Genomic DNA, 14,888 nt, shown 5'->3' on the forward strand with positions numbered 1-14,888 from the left:
AACTTTCCTGCATCCCTCTCATTTTTCTTTCCATTTTTTCCTTTACCTCTCTTACCTTATCTTCAAAGTCCTTTTTGAAGGCTTCTATGGTCTGAGACCTATTCATATTTTTCTTGGAAGCTTTGGATGTAGGCGGTTTGACTTCGTTATCTTCTTCTGAGGGTATATTTTGATCATCCTTGTCACCAAAGAAACTTTCTAGGATCTGCATTTTTTTCTGTCTGCTCATTTTCCTAGTATATTTCTTGACTTTTAACTCCTTCTTAAAGTGGGACAGTGCTTCCAGGGTGGAGGGTGCACTGTCCCAAGCTTCAGGAAGTCCAAGGTCTTACGATTTAAGGAAAGGATCATTCCCCACTCTCCCTGGCCTGTGCTCTGGTTTGCAAGCAACCACAGCCCGCTTGCCCTTTAACCAGGGAACAGAATTCCCTTTCACTGTGTCTGTAAGCTCCAGTGTGCCCACACCCCTCCCCTACCTGAGCTGCCACCTGACTGCTTCCTGGGTCCGAGCACAGGCAAAACAACAGAGTCCTGCTTCAGTGCCAGCAGAGACCCCTTGTAATCTCTCCCTGGTCAACCGCTTGACCCCCCCCACCCCCACCCACTGGTCCATGAGCTGAATTTCAGAAGCAGGCACCACCACAGCTGATTTAAACACTTCAGAGGCCTATGGCAGCCTGCCTGGGGCTGGATCCATGCTGGCATGGCCATCTGAGGTCCACTTTCACCCTGGTACAACAGAATTTCTTGCTGACTTTCTAAGCCATCTTAGGCTCCAAAATGATCTCCCCCTGTCCTTTTGTGGGTTCTGCTACTCCAGAAATTGTCTTATGACATTATTTGAAGATATTTGGAGGATTCGGGGGGAGGGCTCCGAGAAGTCACTGCCTTTCCTCCACTATCTTGGCTCTGACCCCGAATTGAATAACTCATTTATATGGTACTTTAAAATATGTATAATGTTTCTTTTATGTCATTAGATACTGAGTGCAAGCCAATATAAAAGCTAATTATCACCATTTTACTGATAATGAAACTGAGGCTTAAGGAAATTGATCATGTGTCATCACATTCTTGGTGTTAGAGACAATTCATTTACAGTTTTCTGATTCCCAAGACTAGTGCTCTTTTCAGTACATCATACCATTTTAGCTTTCACCATATCATTTTTGCCTAGTTAAATACTATTTCATAATAGTTTTCATGTCAATGGTGACAATTTGAAATATTCCTTTAAAAAAATTAATTGACAGGGTCAACTAGGTGGTGCAGTGGATAAAGAACCAGCCCTGGATTCAGGAGGACCTGAGTTCAAATCTGGCCTCAGACACTTGACACTCACTAGCTGTGTGACCTCGGGCAAGTCACTTAGCCCTCATTGCCCCGCAAAAAAAAAAAAAATTAATGGATAGATTATCATGTTAAGATTGTTGATGAATGTAGAAATAATTGAGCCCCAAACACTTTATGCTACTAATAAAGTGCTATGTTTTTAATGGTAACTGCAAATAAGACATGGTTGTCCTTTTTTCTTTTTTTTAAATTATTAATTTTTAGTTTACCTTTCTTTTTTAATTGAGTTCCAGATGCTCTTCTCCCCTCCCATCCTTCAACCACATACTGAGAAGACAAGCAAAATAATATCAATATAATAAATAAATATTAGCAAAACTTAATATAATGATAAGTTCAAAAAACATTTCTACATTAGCCATATCACAAAAAGAAAGCAAAAAATAAAGAAAATTATACTTCAGTTTTGAGGTTGATACCATTTTTTTATCTTGAGACCTTTGAAAGTGTCTTGAAGCATTGCATTGATCAGAATATTTGATTATCATTACAGCACTGTGCTTATTGTGCACAATGATCTTCCAGTTCTTCTCACTTCATTTTGCATCAGTTCATTTGGGTCTTGCTATAGGTTTTTTGGTTTGTTTTTCTGGAAACTCCCCTCCCCATGTCATTTCTTCTAGCTCAATAGTACTCCATTACCATCATACCATAACTCATTCATTCATTTCCCCATTGATGAGCATGCCCATAATTTCCAGTTCTATACCACCACAAAATAACATATTTTATACATATAAGTCCTTTTCTGTTTTCTTAGATTTCTTTGGGGTACAGACCTAGTAGTGGTATTGCTAGTTTTTATAGCCCATTAAGCATAGTTCCAAACTATTCTCTAGAATGGTTGGAACAGTTCACAACTCCACTGACAGATTATTAGTGTACTTATTTTGCCTCATCCCCTCTAGCATTTGTTATTTTTGATAGGTATGAGGTGGTATCTCAGAATTGGTTTAAACTGCATTTCTCTAATAGTGATTTAGATTAGATATGAATAGATTCATGAGTAGATATCTTTGATTTCTTCTTTTGAAAACTACCTGTTCATATCTTTTGACCATTTATTGATTGGGAAATGGCTCTTATTTTTATAAATTTGACTTACTTTGCTATATATTTGAGAAATGAGGCCTTTATCAGAGAAATTTGCTGTAAATGTTTCTATATTATTTCACTGTCTATGGTACTTTTTAGCAAAATGTAGTTTCTCTGATTATCTCTTCTAATTAGGTCTCCTTTTGCTTTAGCTTTTTCTGGGATCATGATTGGTATGCCTGCCTTTTTTACTTCCATTGAAGCATAGTCAATTCTGCACCAGCTCTTTATTTTTACTCTGTGTATGTCTTTCTGTTTCAAATGTGTCTCTTGTATACAGTATATTGTTAGATTGTGGTTTCTAATCCATTCTGCTCTTTGCTTCTACTTTATGGGTGAGTTCACTTCATTCCTATTCACAGTTATGATTACTGTGTATTTCCCTCTATCCTATTTTCTTCTATCTATCCTTCTCTTTTCAATCTTGTCCCTCTTCTAAAGTCTGCTTTGCTTCAGTCCCCTGTCTCTCTTAATTCACCCTCTCCTTTTTTTCTCTCTCCCCATATCTCATCCCCTTTCCCTCTTATTTCCCTATTGGATAAGATAGATTTCTATACCCAACTGAGTGTGTATACATATTTTTTCTTTCTCTTTGAACTAATTCCGATGGGAAAGAAGTCCAAGTATTGTTTCCCACCTTCCTTTTTGCCCTCCACTGTAAAAATCCTTCCTTTTGTGCCTCTTTTATGTAAGAAAGTTTTTTCCACTCTATTTCTTCTTTCCCAGTGCATTCCTCTTTCTCACCCCTTCATTTTTGTTTTTGAGATCATCCCAACATAATTGATTCACATCCTTTCGCTTTGTCCATATGGACTTCTAACTGCCCTAACCCTTAGGAGTTACATGTATCATTTATTCATGTAGGAATGTAGATAGTTTAACTATATTGAGTCTCTTGTGATTACTCTTTCATGTTTACTTTTTTATGCTTCTCTTGAGTCTTGCCAAATTTTATATTCACCTCAGATATTTTCATCGGTAATATTTGAAAGTCTTCTGTTTCATTAAATATCCATTTTCTCCTAAAGGATTATACTCAGTTTTGCTCAGTAGGCTATTCTTGGTGTTAATCTTAGCTCCTTTGCCTTGCAGAATATCATATTCTAAGCCATCCACTTCTTTAATTTGTAAGGTGCTGAGGGGGGATGGAGCCAAGATGGCGGAGGAAAGACATTAAACCCACAGGACTCCTGATACAATCACCACAAAAGTAAGAAAAGAACCCTTGGGGCAGAAAAACACACAAAAATATGGGCTGAGCGTTTTCTACAGCTATAGATAGATTTCAAGGGTCCATGCTGGGCCACGAATAAAGCCTAACCCTGCAATCTGGCCAACACACCAGACACCAACCAGAGGAATTTGTCCCAGTGCCTCTGAATCGGCTGCAGCACTGCCATCTTCTGGAACCGAGTGTGCGGTTGGACTGAAGGGCTGGCCTGGGGGGGGGGCAGGGGTACCAGTGGACTGGGGGGAAGGATTCGACTGTCCCACCCTAGCAGGGAGCCAGGAAGAAATCCTGAGTGGTGGGAGACCCAGGTGGGGGAGGGGAGCAGGGGGAGCAGTCTCATTGGAAGCTGAGAACCATACCACAGAAAGCTTTGCTGGTTGGTTCCTTAGTAAGTAGGCCTGAGGTTATCTCTGGACCTGAGAACAGGCCAGGTGAGATTAAAACCTGCCCCCCCTCAACCCAAAACACCTGGGACCCTCTGAAGCTACGAACAGGAGTGGAGCTGAGAAGCAGCCCCCCCACCCCCACCCCCAGTGGAGAGTTTAAAATCAAATGAAAGCGAGGCCAGACAGGCTGAGAAGAAGCCCAACTATCTCCTGGGCCACGCTGTAGTTTGCACAGTGTTTCCTGGAAGCAGCACCACACTTTAAGAAGGAGTTAAAAGACAAGAAATAGTAAGCCAGGATGAGTAGGCAGAGAAAGCAGAAGACCATTGAGAACTTCTTTGGGGGTAAGGTAGACCACAATACAACCTCAGAAGAAGAAGATAATAACAGGGTCAAAGCTCCAACATCTAAAGATTCCAAGAAAAATATGAACTGGTTTCAGTCCATGGAAGCTCTCAAAAGGGACTTTGAAGAGAAAGTAGAAGAAATAGAAAGAAGATATAGAGAAAAGGAGGAAAGAATGGAAAGGGAAATGAGAGCGATGCAGGAGAGTCATGAGAAAAAAGTCAACAGTTTGAAAAGCCAAATGGAAAAGGAGATTAAAAAACTGTCTCATGAAAATAACTACCTAAGAATTAGGATTGAACAAATGGAAGCTAGTGACCTTATGAGAAACCAAGACACAGTAAAGCAAATTCAATTGAATGAAAAAATAGAGGGCAATATGAAATATCTCCTTAGAAAAACAGCTGACCTAGAAAATAAATCTAGGAGAGATAATTTGAAAATCATTGGACTACCTGAAAACCATGACTAAAGCAAAAGCTTAGACACCATCCTCCAAGAGAGTGTGAGGGAAAATTGCCCTGATATTCTAGAAGCAGAAGCTAAAATAGAAATTGAAAGAATCCACCGATCACCTCCTGAAAGAGATCCCAAAAGGAAAACCTCCAGGAATATTATAGCCAAATTCCAGAACTCCCAGATGAAGGAGAAAGTACTGCAAGCAGCTAGAAAAAAAGGAATTCAAATACTGTGGAGCTCCAATAAGGATAAAGCAAGATCTAGCAGCTTCTACATTAAAGGACCGGAGGGCATGGAATATGATATTCCAGAGGGCAAAGGAACTGGGACTTCAGCCAAAAATCACGTACCCAGCAAAACTGAGTATAATTTTTCAGAGGCAAAAATGGGATTTCAATGAGAAAGAGGTGTTTCAAGCATTTGTGATGAAAAGACCTGAACTGAATAGAAAATTTGACTTTCAAATACAAGATCCTGGAGAAGCATAAAAAGGTAAACAGGAAAAGACTTCATGAGGGATATTAAAAGATCAAACTGTTTACATTCCTACATGGGAAGATAATACTTTGAAATCATAAGAACTATCTCAGTAAGAAATTCACAGAAGACAGGGCTGAACTGAATATGAAGGGATGATATCTGTAAAGCATTTATGGCAGACAGGGTGGGGTGTCTTATGTCTGGGGCTGGCCAAGGCTGGTGCTTTGTCCACTGTGCTGCCTAACTAATCCATGACAACATCATTAAAACAGGGTTGAGGTATAGGAGGAATAAACTGGGGGAGGGAGAAGGGGAGAGATGGTCTGGGGAGAGGTAGTTCACATGAAGGAAACAAGAAAACAGTTTATGGAGGAGAGTAGAAGAGGGGGAAGGAGTTGGGGAGTGAGTGAACCTTAATATCATCAGAATTGGCTCAAAGAAGGACTAACATACATACTCAAGTAGGTATAGTAATATATTTTTGCCCTAAGTGGGGGAGGGAGGGGGGAAGAAGGGAAGGATGAAAGGGTTGATTGGGGGGAGAGAGCAGTAAAAAGCAAAACACTTTCAAGGAAGATGAAGATGTTCTTCATTACTGCACCAGTATGACATATTGAATTGTTTGATCTCATAGGGAGGGTTGAGGAGGGAGGGAGGAAGAAAAATTTAGAACACACAATTAGCTCAGGGACCCTGATCTCATTGGAGTGGTCCAATGGAGGGAATAGCTTTCATACCCCATTGTAAGGAGCAATCTATTTAACCCTGCAGGAAAATAGGAGGGGAAGAAGATAAGGAAGGAAGGGTGAAAAAAGGGAATGCAGAGCAAGGGAAAGGATAGTCAGAAGTAAAACACCTCTGAGGAGGAATAGGTAAAAAGAAGATAGAGTAAATGTCATGGGAAGGGAGTGGGATGGAGGGAAATAGTTATGATGATTGATTATAATGGCAAAACATATGGTACGGACTTTGCTGGGCTTTTATGAAGAAAATTCTCTGTCAAGCTTAAGGTACTATATAAAGGTTATGATGAACAGGATACTATCAGAAAAACCTGGAAAGACCTACATGAACTGAAGCAGAGTGAAATGTACTGTATACAAAATAATAGCAATAGTGGGGGATGATCTGCTGGGAAGTATGTGGTTATTTTCAGCAAGGAAATGATCCAATATAACCCTGAAAGACTTAAGAAGATTGCAGCCCATCTGCAGAAAAAGAACTGATAGTATCTGAAAACAGATGGAAACACATTTAAAAATTTTTTTTTCATTTCCTCTTTGACAATTCCTTAATCTGAAGTTCTGGTTTTTTTGACTGTTTTCTCTCACAACTAGCTAATATGGAAATTTTTCCATGACTACTCACGTATAGCTTGTTTTGAATTGCTTGAGTTCTTGTGAGTGGGGGGTGCGAATGGAGGGGGAAGAGAAGTTGGAACACAAAGTTTTTAAAAAACTGATGTTAAAATTTTGTTTTTATATATATTTTGGAAAATAAAATTCTATTCAAAAATTTGTAAGGTGCTAAATCTTATGTGATCCTGACTTTGGCTCCATGATATTTAAATTGTTTCTCTCTGATTGCTTATAATATTTTCTCCTTGACCTATGAGCTCTGGAATTTGACTATAACATTTTGGGGAGTTTTCATTTTGTGATCCCTTTTAGTAGGACTAAGTTTATCCTAAGAATAAAAAGACCATTTACCATAAAAGGGAATACAGCAGAAAATGTGTGTGTCTGTGTATGTATGAGAATGGTTTGGAACAGAGGGGGAAAGTTCAAATGGGCAAAGAATGCTGATTCATTAATTTAAAAAATTTTCTGAACACTGATGAGTTGGCATGTTAGAATAATTTTATGATGGATTCTAAAGTTGTATGTTATCTCAGCTATGTGTATAATTTCCTTATTGGAATATTAATAACTCACTAATATTAGTCAATAAAAACTATTCTCATCAAGGAAGGCTAGCATGAATTTAAGATAAAGAAACAATTCTTCCTTGGAATTCAGGAACAATTAACTTAGTCTAAGAGTACTCTTCTATATCTAATTCATTTGATTGATAATATACCATATGATAAGTCGTATTATTCAGAATAATATAATCTTTAGCAGCATATTGGAAGAACTATATTAGTGAAATGAATTTGTATTTCCCCCAAAAGTCAACATTTAAAATTTGTATTTGTGTAAGTTATTTTACTAGACATTGAAGATAAAAAATAGAATGACAGCCTCTATCCTTTAAAAATTATAATCAGCCAATCTTGATTATGTATATGTGTATATGTATGTATGTATACACACACACACACACACACACATATATATATATATATATATATATATATATATATATATATATATATATATATATCCTATTAGGTGCCAGGTTCTGGGGATATAGGCACAAAGAATGAAGCAATTTCTATTTGTATAGTTTACCACTACATTCTAATTTGAAGAAAAAAAATGTAGTGGAGATAAAACATACAGATAACTATACTAGAAGGTCAAAGAAAAGTGAAAAATTTGAGAGTAAAATGACTTCCTAATAGAGGCAATCAAAGAAGACTTCTTGGAGATGGTACTTGCTCTGGGTCTTGAAAGGATAGAATTTCAACAGAGATTAGGAGTAGAGGCAGATAAATGATTTAGTTTTTTATCCTGTAGATACTTCAGTAAGGAGCCACTGAAGTTTGTAATGGAGTGAAGAGACCAAAACTGTGTACTGGGGAGTTGTATAATGACTCAATTGAAACCAGGAGGGCTTTTGCAGACTTTTGCTATAGTCGGAAGAACAAGAGTTTTAACTACAGGAATGGATAAGAAGCAATGGGAATAAGAAATGTGAAAGATCATTGTAACTTAAGCTTAACATGATGTGGGCAGCTCAAATATGATGGCACTAAGGGAGAATCATAGATGTCTTCAGTTGTTAAATGTGACAGAGTGACTGTCCAGTCTCCAGTTTTTTGTCCAGTTCAACAAACAAATTTCTGTGACAAGTTTCTTTGTATAAGACCATGATAGGGAAAAGCATGGGTTATACTATTTGGGTCCCACCCTGCCCCCAACACACAGTTTCTCCATCTATTTGTCTCTCTGACCATCTGTTTCTGGCTGTGGGTTTTGACTTATGTGCTGATGTCAGATTAATGCAGCACTTTTAATGATCCTACCCAGGCTTTGTTAGCAGAGGTTTTTCAATTGCTTGTAATATAATTATTTTGCAAAATAATTCCTTAATTGGCCCCTTACATTTGTAGTTACCCTTTTTCTAGAGCTTGAAACAAAGGCTTTTGGAATATTAAAAGTCAGATCATCATCATGAGCTGAAGCAGTTATCCCACTCTATTCTATTATTACAATGCATCAAGAACCACATAAATCTTACCTGATGAAAAATACTTCTCATATTGTAATACTCGTTTCCAAGGAGCTCAGAGTAATTCAATCTCACCTCTTTCCCATTCACTTCACATTTAGGGGTGGAGGAGAAGCAAAAGAAAAAAAAAAAGAGAAAATGTATTTCATCGACAACCTCGGTTCAGCTATACAACTTATGTGAGGAACTTAAAGTACAGTGGAAAGAGGATCTGGATTCAAATATCCTCCCTGATGTTTACTTTCAGTGTGGATTTAAGCAGGTCATTTAAATTTTCTGGATTTCATTCTCTTCAACTATAAAATGAGCGGATTGGACTAGGGGGTTCTCTGGGGACCTTTTCAGTTTTATTCAATTTTTTTCTCATCCCTTTCCCCACCTTTTAAATCAGTATCTTCCTCCTCTGTTCCATACAATGAAAACAACTCATTTGATAATTTAGATGAAAGCACTTTGTTTATTAAAGACTGTTCCATTTGTGAGAGTTTTTAAAGAGTCTCTACTGTGTTGCACAGAGCATTTGTAGCGTTGAAGTGGAGTTACTCTTCGGGGTGGAGTAACCATTCGGTTCTGTGGCTAATGGGAACAATTGTGCGACAGTAAGGGGTCAGCAAAAACTGTTGAGTTGCTGCTTCTGCACCGAATGGAAGACATGCGGTCATTTGACTTAGGAAACAAATTTGTTGCTTTTGTTACATACGCTTTTGTTTTTACACTCATGAGCTCCTGCTTCAGGCCTTCTGTGCTTTTAAGGAAGTATACATATATATGGGAATCTATAGTCAGTATGTAGGCATATATATTTACATATATATTTATGTATGTCATATAGAGAAAATCTGTCATCTTTATCTTTTTATCTAGATTGTCTAGGATTTTTCCTCCTGAAACAAGATCGATGTAGACTATGTATAGATATACACATATTTATCTCTATTATATAAAATTATAGTATATACATATATGAATATAAAGTATACATATGTGTGTGTGTGTGTGTGTGTGTATGTATATGTTTGAGAGAGAGAGAGAGAGTTGTCTTTGAATAAAGACCAGACTTGGTGCAACTATGAACAAATGCAAGTAACCACTTAACATTTCCAGATTGAATTACAAACCACTTGCATAAATGAAGGAATTTTTTATGCTTGAAGTCCTCCCATATGTCTCCTGAACACACATAAACACACAGTATGCAAACACACATACATACTCACAATACTAAGTATGTAAATAAATTAATATGACTTGGTAGCCTTTTAACCTACTAGAGCTTATGAATTCAAATGAATTTTTGTTCAGTTGTTTTTAGAAATGTCTGACTCTTCATGACCCCAGTTGTGGTTTTCTTAGCAAAGATAATGGAGCAGTTTGTCATTTCCTTCTCCAGCTTATTTTACAGATGAGGAACTGACGAACAGGGTTAAGTGACTTGGCCAGGGTCACACTATTAGTATCTGAGGCTGGATTTGAACTCAGTTCTTCCTGACTCCAGGCCCTGCACTTTATCTATTGAACTACCTAACTGTCCATTCAAAAGAATGATACCTTCTAAAATGTTCCTTTTGGGAGGCCATATATGCTGATGTTGATTAAGATATTTCAGGAACATCTTCTTAAGAATTATCTTTTGAGTCAGTTATAGTCACCTCAGAAAGCCACATCTCTATTAATATTTTAATTACTACTTCATTTCTTCTAAGAATTCTAATTGACTTTGTGGCTAAGCTGTGTTTTTCTTGGAAGTTCTGCTAGTAGGTATTTGGGTATTATTCCCAGCCCTGCCCCAGGTTTGTGTCTTGGGTATTTCTATTTCCATAATATGTTTTTATCTTGGGAGCTTTTTTTGCTTTATCAGGACTGCCTCTTCTGGAGGGCATGTTAGATGCTTGTTTGGTTCCAGTTTATATTTTCTTGAATTTTGCTGCTTTCTCTGGATTTTGTGTTCTAAAGGATCTCAGGGGTAGCCTAGGTTGGACACATTCTAAGCAATTTGATCTAGAGTGAATGATAGCTAATTGCTGACTTCCTGGTCTGAGCTTTTCAAGCTCCTGATCTGGGTGACAAAACAAAAAACTTCCCTTTTGTTGAAGTAGCAGTAGACAGAAGCCTTGGTTATTTGGCTTGAAGGCTCTGTAAAGCTCTAGAGAAGCAGACCCCCTCCCTAGGTCTGAGCTCCTTGCTCTGGCCACTCAGCTGCAGACATCAACCATAATCTGTGGGCTGAATCTATAACCCTGCTCCAATATCAGTACCACATAACTGTTGCTCACTTTTGTTCCTGCTCCTGTCCCAACAAAGAGCCCCAGGCCAGGTCTCAATTAGATCCATTGACTGCTCATTAAAGGTTAACCCAAGACCTGGCTTCAGGTCCCTTCTTTAGTCTAGGCTGTATCCAAAACCTATTTCTGGGGTCAGAAGGGCAAAGCTGCTGGCTAACTTCTGTTCCTACTCTCTGAGATGGCAGTACTTCTCACTGTATTTTTTTCTTGGATTTCCCAACTCAGACTGGTGCTTTTTCTAAATCTTTGTTGAAATAGTTATGGGGAGAACTGAGCTGTACTGCTTCATCCTAATTCGCCATTTTGGCCAATCTTCACTTCTGACTATATTAGTCATACTTTATTTTTTTATCCTCTCCAACACACACACACACACACACACACACACACACACACACACACATCCCTATATATATATATACTTTTACATATGTGTGTGTAAAAACATTGGCTAGTTTTATCACCTACTTAATTCAACTTGTTGACAGGCCTGGCTCTGAATGAAATACTGCACGTTCCAAAATTCAAATCTACTTTCAAATATCTACTACCATGTGGGTTATTTATATGAACTCTCAAAGAGGAGTTATATAAAGATTATGAACAATGAAAACATTGTTGGGGTACGTGGATAGCCTCCAAAAGAGTCTCTTTTTTTAATATTTGTTTAAAAATATTTTTATTATCTAATTGTGGTACCTCATATACCTATTTTAATAATATTCAAGAAATATTGGAAAACAGAATCAGGGTACACACATGTGTATGTTTGTATGTATGTATATATGTATATTTCCATAGATATAATTTCCATATTTATATGTATATATGTGTGTATGTATATGTATTATGTGACCTATCCCTTTCTTATCTTTCCAGTCTATTTACATATTATTTTCCTTTATGCAGCCTGATTGTTTTTCCTTAAACACAACACTTCATCTCCTGTATTCATGCCATTGCATTGAATGTCCCTCATACATAGAAAACTACCCCCTCTCATCACATCTTCTTCTTTTAGACTCCCTAACTTTCTTCATGACTCAACTCATGTTATACCTTCTGCAGGAGATGTTCTTAGTCTACACTGCCACATACATACACCTCCTCCTCTAAGATTACCTTTTGTCTATTTTGTATCTTGTGCATAGCTATTTGGGGGCATGTTTTCTCCACAATTAGTAATGATGATGATGAAGATGATGATAACTAACATTTATATAGCACTTACTTAGTGCCAGGCACTTTGCTAAGGACATTTAGTCCTCACAGCAACCTTTATATGTATGTGCTATTGTTATTTGCATTTAATAGAAGAAGAGACTGAGGCAAACAGGTTAAGTGACTTGCCCAAGGTCACATAACTAATGTCTGAGGCTCTATCTACTGCACACCACCTCACTGATTCATTACATAGAATAGAAGCTCCTGAAGAACAGGGACCAATTTAAAAAAAAAACAAAACCAAACTTCATGTCTTCAGGGCTTAGCTAGATGCCTAAGACACAATAATAAACACTAAATAAATTCTCGTGCTTATTAATTGATTGATTGAATAAAAATCAAGTGAAGAAATGTACTTAAACAGGTGAGGAAAAGTAACCTTTCTTTCTACTTACTTCCAGTCAGTAAGAATTGCTCCTTGTAAATTGGGAAGGAAAACTGGGAGATAGATCCATGGAGCTTACCCTTGGTCAACCCATTATATTATATCATTTTTCTATTGTATTTATGTAGAAAAGTGCTGAATGTAGTCATGCTAACCCTTAGTGTCATCCTGCAGGTTGCCTACCACTACTTCAGGACACAGAAGTGTTGATACAGGCTCTGCCATGAAACCGAACTTGAAACAATGGAAACAACTTATGCTCTTTGGGATATTTGCTTGGGGTCTCCTTTTTTTAGTGATCTTCATCTATTTCACAGATAGCAACACTGTGGAACCTGTTCCAAGTTCCTTCTCCTATGTTGAAACTAAAAGGATCCTGCCTATCCAAGGGAAACAAAGATCAATCATGGGCGCTATGCATGAGCCATCTTTTTCTGAAACCATGGATAGGAATGAGGTGCTTCTCAATGGAGACCTTTTTGATTCATTTAACTTAGCTCCCAATAGCCTTCAGAAATGGTCTGAAATGAAAGAGGGTTTGGAGAATGAAGAGTTTTTTCCTTCTCAGACAAGAAAAAAATCCCCACGCCTTTTCTATCAAGTAGACGATGACTATTTTTTTACTATGGGCCAACCTATATCACACAGCCATGGCCAGCAGATGGTGAAGTTCATCCCTCTCAGTGAGGAGGACCAGGAAGGGGCAATTAGACACAATCGAAAGAAAATTATCTCAAGGCACAGAAAAGTCCAGTTGCCCCACTGGGACAGACTCTATTCCACTATGTCCAAGTCCTTTCTGTACCGCCTTTGGAAAGGAAATGTTTCTTCAAAAATGTTAAATCCACGCCTACAAAAAGCAATGAAAGATTATCTCACCACCAACAAGCACAGGGTGAGGTTTAGGGGAAAACGGAATTCCAAGCTGACAAGGGAACAGCTATTGTGTGAGCTCAGGGATCGCGTGACTGTGAGGACACTGGATGGAAAGGAGGCCCCCTTTTCAGACCTTGGCTGGGAGAAGCATGTCCCTCAAGTGCCCCTGAGCAAACTGTATCCTCAAGGTTTGGGTAGCTGTGCAGTAGTCATGTCTGCAGGTGCAATCCTGAACTCCTCACTGGGGGAAGAAATAGGTGAGTTCAGAAAAATTTTCACTGGCCAATTTTTTTTCCAGCTACAAATGGATAATTGTTAAGCTACTGTTTGAGATATTTTAGCTATCAGTTTTTCTGATAGTGTTAATAGATATTTATTTCATTGAGTCTTTTCCTCACCTGATTTGTGAGCTCAGTAGAGGTTATGGGGTCATAAATATAGAGCTGGAAGGGACTTCAGAGATAATATTATTGTTGTTATTATTATTATTATTATTATTATTAAGATAAATGTTATAAATTAGAATTTACTTAGCATTTTAACATTTGCAAAGTAATTTGTCTGTTATCTTATTTGGAACTCAGCTGTGAGATAGGTTCTATTAATATTCTCATTTTACAGATGAGGAAACTGAGGCTCACAAAGGTTAAGGGACTTATTCATGGTCATCCAGCTGTTATGTGTTGGAGGCAGGATTTTGAATTCAAAAGTTGACCCAAGGTCAACCATTTTTAAAGATGAGCAGGAAAAGTCCAATAATGTTAAATGACTTTTCCCAAAGCATAGAGTTAATAAGTATCAGAAGTGAGTTCTGGACATTAAGTCCTCTGATTTCAGTGCTCTGCCCACGGTACCAGTCTGAAGAGCCAAAGGTATTCTCAGAATTAGGCATTTAGCTTATATTAGAAGTATAAAAGCATACGCTCAGACCCTGAAGATAGTAAGACCTGTTCCCTCTTCTCTTTCATTGTCCCAACTTCAGTATTCACAGTGAAGTAAGGAAAGGAATGGAAAAGAACTATTTGTTTCCTAGTCCCAAAGAGCTCTCTTCACACTGTTGACCCTAGGATTAATTTCCCCTCAAACACAATGCTACGCATTGTGGTCAGATTCCAAGACTAGCCCACAAAAATTTGTTTAACCCATGAAACATTTGAATATAGGAGGAACAGATGAGAGGACAACAGCACAAAGACTCCAGAGGGTAATGACACATAAAGTACATTCATTGTAGATGCAACATGGTTTCAGTAGGCCTTTGTGGGCTAGCTGTAGCCAGGAGTTTAACAATTATTATTTATAGCATTGTTTCCATAAGGAAATGAATTCACAGTTGCAAACAACTGACTTTTGAATGATTTTTGGAACACAATCCT

At 37.9% G+C, this 14,888-nt stretch overlaps 1 protein-coding gene across 8 annotated transcripts in view; it reads left to right on the forward strand.

Annotated features, from left to right (window-relative positions):
- Window positions 1–14,888, forward strand: part of ST6GAL2 (ST6 beta-galactoside alpha-2,6-sialyltransferase 2) — a 129,713-nt gene that overhangs the window by 79,957 nt on the left and 34,868 nt on the right. For all 8 annotated transcript variants that reach the window (XM_043997247.1, XM_043997254.1, XM_043997248.1 and 5 more), the window contains one exon: window positions 12,811–13,769. In XM_043997247.1, the coding sequence (XP_043853182.1) occupies window positions 12,811–13,769 (959 nt within the window). The remainder of the gene's footprint in view (window positions 1–12,810; window positions 13,770–14,888) is intronic.

This window comes from Dromiciops gliroides, chromosome 3 (genome assembly GCF_019393635.1).
Source record: "Dromiciops gliroides isolate mDroGli1 chromosome 3, mDroGli1.pri, whole genome shotgun sequence".
NCBI classification, from domain to species: domain Eukaryota; kingdom Metazoa; phylum Chordata; class Mammalia; order Microbiotheria; family Microbiotheriidae; genus Dromiciops; species Dromiciops gliroides.